Here is a 12917-nt window from a genome sequence, read left to right on the forward strand (position 1 = left end):
TTTTATTTGACAAATAGTGGATTGTTTTTCAGGCAGCTCGTGTGTGTGTGTGTGTGTGTTTTACTGCCATTCTCTTTTTCATAGGCTGTCAGTGTCTTTTCTCCAGGGTAATTTGGCCATACTGGCTCTGTGTCCAGTTTGTCTGGCTTGTCTTCCAGTTCTTCAAGTACATTTTTTTCATGGTCTTTGTTTCATGGCTGCTCAGTTGCCTTGAGTTAGCAGATTTGAACATTGGCTAAATATTTGAGAAGAAAACAGCTTGCCAAGAAGAGGAAAATCAGATTTTTACTAAGGAAACTGTAGGAGGTACATTTAATATTTTATTTTTTACTAGCATATTGACTGAAGAAGTCTGCCAGTAGCTTTGTGCTCTTGATTTGGCTTCAAGCCTCCTCAAAAAGCAGAGATTCTGTTAACTTTTTGGTTAGCTTGTGGCCTGGCTAACCCTGGATATGCATTAGGTGCATCCATGTGTATTTAATTTCAGAAAAATTATGGGGAGAAGATTCCAAATAAACAGATTGTGCAACCAGTAAAATGAAGATGTGGGGACTGATTTCAAGGCTAGGCAGCATGAACCAAGGCTAGCAAAGTCTGCCTGCACAGCCAGGTTCAGTGCAGCTCCTGCAGTACAGTCTGTTTAGCCAGGTCAGTTCTCTGGCCTACTGTAAATACGTATTTTGACCTTTTTGCACATCTTGGGCTTTTTTCTCTCTGTTTCTGGAAGCCCAAAGAGGATGCTAAATGTTCACAAAAATAAGAGCCAAGAAGAGTTCCTGACACCTCCATTCTGGAATAGTCTTGTGAACCACTTTTTTGCAAGGTGATAGAGGATCTGAAACAGTGGCTGCAAGATGGTTAGGCAGGGAATAACTGGATTCCTTGTGGAGTCTCCTTAAGCAAAGCCCTTTGTGATGGGATTGTTCACACTATTGCATAAAGGGTGTGTTTCTTTTGTTTGTGTGGTTTGCCAGGTGAAAAGATGCTAACGATTTAAAGCAGGAGCTACTTTGTCAGATGCCTTAGGAGGACACCCAGCAGCTTCAGATGGTCTCATTTGCTGGCTGGTATTACAGGACAGTAATCATTGACTTCCTTTGTATTATTTTATTTACCAGCCCTGTTGAGTTCTGAAGCTGGGTTTGGTGTTGGTGGGTGGTAGCAAGAGTGGTACAGTGCTGGAGCACTGGGAGCAAGAATTATGAATGGGTAAAAAAGCCTGGAGGACCAACGAGTCTGATTAAAAAAAAAAAGCTTCAGAAGCAGATAGCATCCTAAAGACAAAATGTGTATCTAAAGTAAAATGGTGTCTAGACTGTATTACAAAACAATCATGTGACTACCAGAACTAATTAGGCCTGGTTTTCAATAGACTGTTCTCTCATCCCTGTTCTGTCATTGCCCTTAAGAAGCCAGACTTTAGTCGTTCTTTGTCCTGTTGTTGACACTAAACTACCCCAGCTGAACAGGCTGATTTGATCACTTCAGTCACCACATTGGACAGGTCCAGGGAGAAGACCCAACAGTGCTGAGTTTATTTAGCCCTGCTGGACCTGTTAGGGCTGTAATCCTAGATCCAAAAGAAGGATAAACAACCAAGACCACCTTGAGGGGATTGAAAGCTTTAGGTCTGTCACTTCTGCTGGACCTCTTGGTCAGGCTAGAAAATTGTCAGACATGCCACTGAAGAGGAATATTTAGTGCTAAAGACTTAAGGGTTTTGTTAATCCTCTTCAGAAGGAGCTTGGTGAGGGCTGAGTTACTCCTTTGGAGGTGTCTGTAAGTGTTCCACATCCAGCTCTCTGCAGACCAGGAGGGAGGCACAGGCAGTCCAGGATGACTCTGGAGGGGTGGGAGGAGGGTACCACAGAGTAAGGGAGGCAGGGAGGGATGCCTGGAGGCTGTGACCTACCTTAGCATTTGCTGCTTGTGTATTATCACTGGAAATGAGCACAGCTGCCTAATCTGTGTGCTTTTTATTCTGTTTTTGCCTGATGTGTCTGTAGGACAAGGAGTGACATGAGTTTGGACTGCTTGTGGTGGGGGATGGCACAGTTGGGGGGGTGGCTTTAGAGAGGAAACCTTCCAGTTTGGGATCTGGGCTGAAATACTGTGCTAGCAGTTTTGCACGATAATAGTTGTGCATGTGTGTATCTTATTTCCAAATCTTGACGCCTTGCATTTGACAGGGCTTTGGACTGAAGGATCTAGTTCTCCACCTGACTGCTGTCATATTTGTATAGTTTTCATTTTGTTTCTAAAGATGGTGGAATCTTTATTGGGAATGTTAAAGGAGCCTCTGAAAGTAATGAGGGCTGTTAAATATGCTCAGGCAAATATGAACATGCTGGGGCCAATATTTACCAAGCTAAGTTTGCATGCTTGAATTGTATAAATTAATGGCACGGCCCAGAGTGTACATCTGCAAATACATAGCTTTCATTTCATATGGCAGTAATAAATGTTACCATTTTGTGCACTCTGTGCATCAGTACAGGTAAATTTAACTCCATATTTAAGTCAAAATGTGCATTTGTGACTTCAAAAAATGTTCTGAGAAAATATGATGTACTTCTTGCTCGAACATGTTACCACCTTTAAAAATAAATATTTGAATTTGTTTTGATGAAGACCTCAGTTTATTGTGTGGCAATTTCTTTATGAAAGAAATTTGTGGACTTAATCTAGAATACACACAAAAATACAATCACTATGTGTAGAGGTTTTTTATTGCTCTCAAAATCTGGCTGGGCAGAGATGGTGATAAATAGGAGAGACTTTATTACGAGTGCTTATGCTTTACCTACTCTGGTACATTTGTCATCTCCTGAGCTGGAGACTGCCTCATGAGCTTCAGAGTCAGGAGAGCAGACTTGAAAAGAGCTTACAGACTGCTTTTTTTTAATCTTAAATGAAAAAACCAAAAGCCTCCTGCTGAATTAAAATGAAGCATACTCTATCTCATATTCTGTCTGAGGCCGCAGGCAGATACTTTTATTTTGCTACTTGTCTAGTCTTGTATGTACTTTGTTTCAGAATTTATCTGAAGCCAGTAAGAGTCTCGCATCATTATTTGTCGGATTCTTCTAGGTGCAACTTTTCTGGATCAAGCTTTATTGTTGGATTTATGAATTTCAGTCTTCTTACATATCAGATACTTTTAGAAAAAAAAGTCTACAGACTTCAAATATTTCTCAGTTGTGATTTAATAAGATACATATACATGTGAAAACTATGGGGAGATTTTATTTTTAAAAAAATCTTGTCTAGCAATACGCTTAGAATTGAGAAATGGAGCTCCTTAGCATTTTCCCATAAAGCAGCATTGTAATAGAAAGTATTTTTTCCTAGTTTTTCTGCATTTGTTAATCTGCAAATAAAAATCCTGGTATTGCAGTTTTTGTTATAAAAACAAAGAGTAAGCATTGTTTGCAAGGTACAATACAGAGGAAATGTGGCTGTGCAGGAGAGAGAGTTGCCAAAGCAGTGTTACTGTGTTACCTCAGGTCTCAGGAGCAAAGTGAAACAATATCCTGAAGTGCATCCATTCTAATTGCCCCACTTAGTGCTGACAGCTCAATAGCTAATGAAAAAATCTTATTAACGAAGAAGTAGGATGTTACCCTGTGAAAACCCTACTAAAAACCCACATGAAAAAGGAGGAGAGCACTGCAGGTGCTATCGTGAGACGAGGTGCTTGTTACAGCACCTCAGGGCTATTGTAGGGTTTCTCTGCAAGGTCTTGTGTTCTTCCTTTCAGAAGCCACAATCCATGCAGGATCTCTGTCATGGTGTGTCCCTCCTGGGTCCTCACCAAATCCAGAAATCTTAGGATGCTTCCCTGAGGGCACCTCAGAGACTGCTCCTCATCCTTCTTCTCCAGTGCACATGCAGGGGGCATCTTCCTTCAGCCACCTTTAGGATTTTGGGGACCTCTGTATGCTGTCTAAGCCCTCTGTCCTCAAGCAGGTGGGCCTGTGGGTCAGGAGGAGAAGGGGAAGTGTTCTGGGAGGGTGTCACAGAGAAGTGAAGTTTTGCAGCTGCACACGTGAGCTGCCTTTCGCTGTTCCAGAACACAGAGCTGGAACAGGGACTGGCAGAGGATCCTCCTTTGGTTCACAATGTGTTTGAGTGCTGGGGAAGAAAGTGTTGGCCATGCTTCTTATATAAACACTGCAAATTGAGAGTGGCTCAATAAAATCCCTGCAAATTCTGGAGAAGAGAATGTGGTCAACAAGTTTGATATCTCTCAGAAGTAAACCTCCAGTCAGGAAATAGAAGTTGTTGCTTTGTGGTAACAGGAAAATTGCTGAAGTGTCTACTTAACAGAATAGATGTTTTCTAATACTGATCTTTTTTTTTTTTTTTTCTTCATCTAAAATGCTGTAGATTTATTTAGCACAACAAAAGAACTGAACTCGTGTGGCTTGATACTGTAGTTGGATTGTGCATTACAGACCATAATTGTCATGGAGGGGCAGAGGTGGGAATGTTTTAGTTAATGCATGCATCATGTGTGTTATGGAAGCATTGCCTTTTAAAAAAGAAGTCACTATTATAATGTTGTTCAGTCCTTCAGTTGAAGAATATTTAAACTGGCCTTTTTGCAAGTAGCCTGACAGCCATGAATTTCTTCTTTGAAAATTAGTGGGTGCTGGAAATTGACCTCCCTTAGCTTTTCTAAAAATTCCAGCCTCCATTTAAAAGAGAATAAAACCCTTCCATCATATGAAGCCCTGGAGAAGGGTGAGAAGATGGGGCAAAAAAGGGAATGTCTGAGGGCAGAGTCTGCAAGTGTGGATAAACATTACCCTTTGATTTGTTTCCACAGGACTGTGGCATTCCAGAGGTGGAGTTCTGCCTGGCAGCTGGTAGTACAGAGGGACTTCCCATCTGCATACAGGGTGCAGTTGCCAATTTAGAAGAGCTGGATGTTGAGAAAAACCCTTATATAAGAATCAGATCAGGAGTGTGAGTACTGAACCTTTTTAACAGCATTTTGCCAGCAGGTAGAAGAGTAATATCAAGGGATGAAACTCAGTCAGCAACATGAACAATATTTAGGGTTTTTTCTAGAAATCAGTAAACATACATTTAATATTCCCAGCCCTATGTCAGTATTGTGCTCTGTGGGCTCCTAGTTTGAAGGCATTTTTTCCTAGTTGCTGGCAGAAGTCTTGAGTAATTCCATATTTGAGTAGCTTTATAAATAGAGGAAGCAACTCAGCTATAACTAGCTTTTATTTCATTGGAGAATAGATACTGTCTCCCAAGTCACCCACCCTGTTACAACCATAACACTGTGGCTGAATACCAGAAAATGAGTGTTACATCATCCAGGCATTTCTCAAGCTATAGCCATATCCTGACATTCTGGAGGGAGCTGATGCAGAATGACACAGGCCCCTGGGTAGCCCAGAACTTCCTGTATTGAGCAGAATGGGCTGTTGTTCCCTGGGCCAAAACCTCACAGCTCCTGAAGTCTGGCAGTTGTGTGGCTCTTCCCATAAATAATTGCTGAATGACATTAGCTCTTCTGCTACAAGAGCCTTGCCTTTCCACGTGAGCCAAGTCTTCCTTCCCACAATCTCACAATATGCCTGTGAAGCTTGGGGTGGTGAAGGAGTTAAAAACAGAATCCTGGCTTACTTTAAACAAAACTTGGTAGTTTTAAGAAAATCACTTTCCATATGGTTCCATGCCTCTTCCTCCATTCCTTGTGTGGTGTGCTAAACCTGTGTCCACCTTCTACATTCAGCTTTTTTTTTTTTTAATTTAAAACAGTCTGAAGGACTCCCAGTGGTTTTAGTCCTCATGTCAATATTATGATAGCTTTCCAAAGGATTGTTGTAAATAATCCTACTTTAATAACTTCCACTGAAAAAAATGACATGGGATTGATGTAAGAAGCCTTTTAATTCATAAAGTGATAACCTTAGATAAAATTCAATGCAAATGTCTCATCCTCAGTACTGACTTTTTTTTGTATACTCATAGAGTAGCAAGCTGGCTTTTTACAGTGAATGAACAAATTGGTAATTTTCTTCTTTTTCATTTATATTTAGCTTGGACTAAGAAAACGTATCTGAGATCTTCCTAGCAGTGATGTTGCCAGCATATTTAAATACTGCTTTGTTTCAATGTGCTGTCTAAAACATTGTCTAGCTCTTAAAGAGTACAAAAAGGAAAATAATTTTAATTAGGTCTTTGTATTTGGAATCTAATTAATGAACTTATTTATCTGTACTGTTCTAGATGGCTTGCTTATTCAGACTTGAATTACAAGGGAGAGATGACAGTTTTGGAAGAATGTGATTCACCACCTGAAATTCCTTCAGCAGATGTAAAATCTCTGCGTCCCTTAAGAATGGTGAGGACTTCACAGTTCCCTCATAATTGTGTGCCTTCCGTTTTTTTAATTGTTGCTTCCCCAAAGGTTTTGACCTAAACACAACTTGGGCTCTGATGTTCATTCTGGTTTAATCCTCCATGGTGTGATTGCTTTGGTCACTCTGACTTGTTGGGCTTCTGCACCCCCCAGCATCTTCCTGGGAAACTGCTGTTGTTGGGAGGAGGTCGAATAGGACAGAAGGGCTCTTCACTTTATTGCATCCAACCTAATAGCTGTCTCTTTAGTCACTCAGGGGAGGTCAGTCTCTTATTCCCTCACAGAGCATCATTCACTCACATTTCCAGAGAAGATGCGCTTGTTGTATTTGCTCTTTGACCATAAACAGGAATATGTTAGACTCTTTTTTCTCTCTGTCCTGCTGTTTGCTCTCTCTTCTACTGTTGCACCATTTGTGCTTTAGAAATTTAAAATGCATACAAGAAAGCTTTAAAAGTTAATTTAAAAAACTGGTCAGTATCAATTAGTTTAAAAACATGCAGTAAATATTTACTTTAGATTTGTGAACCATGAGGGGATATTTTAAATTGCTTGCACTCTTAGAGGTTTGTCATTGCACTGATTTGTTTGTAGGTCAGGTTTATAGTGTGCCTGGCCTTTTGAAATCTATGGCCAGCACTGAAAGTGGCAAATGTAATTGCAAAGTGCTCTGATAGTACTATAAAACACATGCCAGAGTGGAACTTCAAGTTTAATATAAATAACTATTTCCCCCCCTCCCATCTGTTTTTAGGGTGGACTAAAGGTGCAAATGCCAATGAATGTCAAGGTAAGCACAGAGTGCATTGAGAATAAAATGTGAGCACATTGGGAATATGAAATCATTATGCAAGCTGCTTTCCTTTTGTTTGGTATGTGATCTTTGATAACTATTCAGTGCTTCTGCTGAAGAAAAATTCCCTAATGCTGTCAAGTTCACTTAGTGTTTGATGACGTGTGAAAGTACCAGTAGTTTGTTTTTCACATATTTGGAGAATGTTCTATAAAGTGAATTTTTCTGACTTGACGCAATGTAATGATAAAGGGGCTGGGGGAGATTTTCCCATTTAACTTTCCAAGTTTAAAAAGAAAAGGAGAGGGAAAGGAGGAAGAGGACAGGAGTTGGAACCCTTCCATCCTAGCCTTTATTCCAGAGTTGTGAATGAGACCAGGATCCTTCTGTGATCTAAGGAGCTGAAAGCTGATACAGAGCTATTGCTCCTTTTTCCTCTTTCTGTAAAAACGTTAACACTTTAGGTAACCTTTAATTATACAGAAACATGCACGACTTGGGTGTTTTCTGATAAATGCTGCAACAGATATAAATATCATTAATAGCTGATCTGTGTGATTCAGCAGATGAGGAACTTGAAGGGGCTGTTAACTGGAGTCATGGAAGTAACTTGAGCAAAGTACAGGGAGAGGTTTCTTGTCTACTTTTAAAGGATTAAGCTCAACATCATGTTTTCCAGATAATAATATATGAGAAAACCCACTTTGGAGGACGGTCCAAAGAGTTTTCAGAAAACATCACTTCTGTCCCAGCACTGTTTGGCAATGAGGAGGAGTTTCAGGAAATTGGATCACTACGTGTAATTGGTGGAGTGTGAGTATATTTCACTACTATATTTATTTATTTTAAAATAGAGAAGCATAATTAAATGCTTAGAAGTGCTAACTAAGGGATGATTGGAGTCTTCCACAGGCGAAATGTTTTGAAAAGAAGGGAGTGTACATTTCTTTTATTATCAGCTCTTCAATTATCAGCCTTCCAAGCTAAATGTGTGAAAGGTGTGAAATCACTGTTTGCCATTTGGATGCAAATAAATTAGGCCCCTTTGTTCACATGGAGCTTTAATTTGTATTGCTTTATTCTTGTGGTAGTCTCTACTCAATTTGCTGCTATGACCTTGGGTAGGTGTGGTCAGTCTTCAGTTTGACGTTTTAATACCTCTGAAACCTACAGTCTGTTCTTTGTCTAAATGGTTTTCCTCTGCCAGGTGTTGCATGTTACCTGGTGTTGGGAATGTGCTGTTATTTTCATTAATTGAGGCACTGGCTGGATTCTGTGTTGCCCTGCCCCTCCCTGTGTCACACACACACAGAGTACTGTGTCACACCTGTGTCACAGGTGGATGCTCTGAGGTAAACTCAGCACCAGCCACCAACCCCTCATGTTGTTCTTTCACCCTCTCCCAGGAGGAGAACAGGACAGGACTATCTGAGAGCAGGCAGGGTGGTTGCTTCTGCCAAAGACTTCAGGAATAAAACAGTTTTCAGAAAATCTTTGTTTTGTTTCCTGAGGGATTTTCCACTTCAGCATAAAAATGGAATAACATACATCCTTTCAGGCTGTTGTCAGAATTTTACAAGCACTAAATTCAAAACAAACTTAATTGTTAATACTCACATAATGTATTCATAAGTGCATTGTGTGTTTGCTATCTGAGAAGCCTCAGATTATTTAAAATCATTGTTCTGTCTGTTGTGGCAGCTTTTATTTTTAGTGCTGTGGTAACCTAAACAACTGAATGAATGTAAACCAAATGGTACTAAAAGTAAAGCTATCCCTAAAGCCTGCCAAATTTCACTGCCAACAGAACTTGTACAGCAGTTCTGATATTTACAAGGGAGCTCTAATGAAAGAAATGCTTACAAGAAAAAAGGAGGAGGAAATGCTTTTTTAAATTGACATCCATTAGAGATTTGAAGTTGATATGGAAACACCTTCTTTTAACTGAGCCTTATCTATTTATTCAAATACTTGGAAAATTTCTATTTGTTTACTGCCAAAATATATTCCATATGCAGTATGGTTTGTATCTTTTTTAATTTGTTTCTCTTTTTATATGTATACGTTTTTAGATTAAAGCAAAAAAAAAAAAAGGCAAAATCTTGTTCTGCTGAAATCTGTTAATCTTGTCACCAGCTCCAGTAAAGGGTGGGGTCTCATCATTCATTAGCACACTGAAGAGATCCACTGCTTCTTTTTTTATCACTGTAGTTTTGGCATCTAGCTGCATCCTGGGCTCTGTGGTACCAAATATTGCTGTTGGGAGTATGGCTGGCTGAGAGGAGGTACACAGAGAAGCATTACATAAATCAGCTATTGTTGGATAAAGAATCACATGGCAGGATTTTGATCCACAAAGAGCACTTCATGGGCGCCTGTTGTGATTCCAAACAAGCATTGCTTTGTTCATTGGCTGGGTTCATGATACTCATTTTAGTGGTTTTGGGCTGTTCTCTTCTCCCTTTATTTGTTAGAGAAAATCACGTGTGCAGTTGTTTTGCCTTTACTGACTTCTTTTTTTTGTTATTGTTGTGGGACTGCCACAGATGGGTTGCCTACGATAAGGAACGCTACAAAGGCCATCAGTTCTTGCTGGAGGAGGGAGATTATGAGGACAGACACTCCTGGGGGGGAGCTGACAGTGCCCTGCTGTCCTTCCGCTTCCTTCAGGCTGTGAGTACTCACGTGGATTTCATATAAACCATGCACAGCTCTGTCCATAAAGAGCAGGGTTATTCTCTGTACATGCTACAGCTGCCTTGGATCTGGCCATTCCAGCTGTTGCCCATGTTCCTCCTCACTCTTTTCCTACTGGCTGAAATCTAGACTGCACTGAGAAGGAAGCAGGTTCCAAACAGTCTTTGTGAAGTTCATACAGAAATTGTGTCATGCAGAATTCCTTGTCTACCTGCCAGGTTTTCCAGGTACCTCAGTCCTGCACCTCAAGCTATTTAAATCTCTCAAATGGAATTTTCTTAAAAGCATAACGTGCCTGAGTGTACAAAGTAGTTCTTGATTAAACAAAAATAGCTTTTCAGTGCAGCAGCTGTTGCAAGCCTTAAAACAGCATTACCGTCTGTGTGTGATTTTTCTGCCAGAAAATTTTGGCAGCAAAAATAATCATTGTAAAAAACGTCCCTGCTACTAAAATGAGTTTAGTGGAGGCAAGGATGAAATAATAATAAAAACTATTTGTAAGAGTCTACTCTTGGAAGCAAAGTTAGACTTTTTAGCAATGGGGAAACATGGGATTAGAACTTCTTTATCATTTCCTTTGTTTTGTTTTGGGGTTTTTGTTTGTTTGTGTATGGATTTGAAGGATTTATTTTTTATTATGGCAACTCTGTGAGCAATAAATACAGCTGCAAAGAGTAGGTTCTTCTGAGACTAAGATCGTTCACTTTGATACTGCTCAGTTTTGTATACTCAGATTGCTCATCTCCTCATCTGAGGAGATGTGATATTCCTGAGCCACAAATTTTGTGGAACTTGAAGATAGGCATTTAAAGCAAACTCACTGTCTCAACAGTCTTTTTTTTTTTTTTTTTTTTTTTTTTTTTAATAGAAAGTTAACGTGAGCCCAAGAAGGCCATACTTAAATTCACAATTTGCATGTTTGTTTTTCATGACAGGGACCTAGCAAAAGCTCTATTTATAATCAGAATCTATCAAAATAAAGATAGGAAAATAAATTGCATAATAGAAAAATAGCCTTCTCTAAATAATTCATTTTTAGATTTCTGAGAAAAAAACTAGGTAGGAAATTTCTTCAGATTCCTCATTTTGACTGTGCAGATTCACATTCAATTACTGAATAATCTTAGTTTTCCAGCTTTATGTAGGATACTTGAGCAACTTAAATTGGTCTTTTTAGGTTTTCCTCTTGGCAAAGGACATAAATGCAGCTCAAAAGGGTACACATGTGGGTAGCAAGAATGACCTTCCATATAATGTATTTAATTTAACTTGTACCTAGAACTGTCGGAAGGCTCAAGTCATTAACATTTTAAAAGCATATATCATTCACAGCCATATATGAACATACATCGTTCCACTTGGCTTATAAATATGTGTAAATATTTACCTATTGATAACAGAAGTGGAAAAGGAATAATTCCCTCAATTTGTTGCATAACTGAAGGCAGCCAGCTGCTTGCCAATGAAATGAGTAATGGCCCTGGCATTGTGTTGTTTGGCTGGACCAGCAGATTGCCTCCCTCTCAGCCATGTGCAGTGCTCAGCCTGGCCATATGCTCCCTTGGTGACTTTGTGTACCATACTTAAGGGCAAGATTTTAAAAATATTTTAGTACCAAGCGTTCAGTTTCAAGGGGGAGCTGGGCAAAAATCCAAACTCTTGTGTGCTTGAAGCTCCTCACTGCACAGCAAATGTCCCGGCTCTTCTCCCTAAGCACAGGAATTCTGTCCAGGGAAGAAAGGTAAAGGTTGCAGTGGTCTCAGAATCCACACGGGCATTGTTGCATATCCACCCTTCCCAGCACACGTGTGGGCACGCTGCAAGGGCTCTCAGCTTTTGGCTGGCTTGAATATTCCTGCAGTGAAGAGTCACAAGGATTAATAGAGGGTTCAGAGGGTGTTTGGGAAGCAGAGATAAAAAGACCTTGTGGAATTGTGTTTTCCAGCTGCTGCCAGCTCCCTGTCACCATCTGTGTTGAGCACACCTGAGTCAAATGCAGAGGCTGCTCCTGGGGGCAGGCAGCAGTCTGGACTGTGAGCTGCTTTGGGGACAGTGGCATTTGCTGCTTTTCTGCAGTGGCAAATGCCTTTCAAGCTAGGGTTTGCTTATGGCACAATGAAAAAGCAAAGTTTCTGAGTATGTGGCCTTTGGAGCTTTCCCACTAATGTTTTCAAGTCTAGAATGATCTGCCTTGGCCTGAAAGTCTTTTCTTAAAAAGTTTTTTTCCTGTTGCTTATTATAAGAGAAGTTGTAGGGGAAGTTCAGGCAGGAAAGAATGATGGCTGGACTTGAAAGAGGTTTTACATTTAATTACAACAGTGGATATATTTTAGTATTTTAAACTTAGTGTTAAGTAAATCATGTATAAATTTGATCTAAATGACTTTTTGGGTTAAAAGACTCCTAAAGCCTTTTGCTTTAAGACTGTTAAGAGTGGCTGTTTTTCATGTTGACTAATGCTAGTTTTTTCGTTGGTTTGGGTTTTTTTTCCCTAAAAAGTAGTCTAATGCTGCAGTTATTCATGATGATTTTTCCAGACCTGGCACTTTATTTTCTAGTGTACACTTGAAATAGTTCCAACAGATTGACAGTTAAAATAAATGAAGGAAGGAGGTAGTCAACACAGTAAGAAAACCAGTTTTATTACAGAATTTGTTCCATCATCTTTTACTGTTCTGTAAACAGTGCAGAGAGGTTGAGTCACATCAAGTGTTCATTCTAAAATTGGTTTCCATTATTCACTGTGATTGTGTCCCGTAGAAAGACATGGTGTCCTCCGAAGAGCCTGTTTGATCAGGTTCACCTGGCCAAATTAATCTGGCTGCATGCTTGGTTTGGCCTTAATTTCTGAGTGGATTTTGGTAGTTATAAATCTTAGTTTTCTCAGTGTTTAGTGTAATAATACCCATGGTGGAGTCTCTTTTAACCATATTATTTGCTTGACAGCAGTTGTTTCTTGTTTGCAGGACTTACTTTCAATTTATAACACTACTGAATGATTGAGAAACACTGAAATTGAGTTAAAGGACTAAAATGAAT

General features: G+C 39.7%; 1 protein-coding gene across 1 annotated transcript in view; it reads left to right on the forward strand.

Annotated features, from left to right (window-relative positions):
• Positions 1–12917, forward strand: part of CRYBG3 (crystallin beta-gamma domain containing 3) — an 85477-nt gene that overhangs the window by 46358 nt on the left and 26202 nt on the right. Inside the window, exons 8-12 of the mRNA XM_066340830.1 lie at positions 4832–4971; positions 6256–6370; positions 7143–7178; positions 7861–7994; positions 9728–9854. Of these exons, the coding sequence (XP_066196927.1) occupies positions 4832–4971; positions 6256–6370; positions 7143–7178; positions 7861–7994; positions 9728–9854 (552 nt within the window). The remainder of the gene's footprint in view (positions 1–4831; positions 4972–6255; positions 6371–7142; positions 7179–7860; positions 7995–9727; positions 9855–12917) is intronic.

Source organism: Sylvia atricapilla, chromosome 2 (assembly GCF_009819655.1).
Source record: "Sylvia atricapilla isolate bSylAtr1 chromosome 2, bSylAtr1.pri, whole genome shotgun sequence".
NCBI classification, from domain to species: domain Eukaryota; kingdom Metazoa; phylum Chordata; class Aves; order Passeriformes; family Sylviidae; genus Sylvia; species Sylvia atricapilla.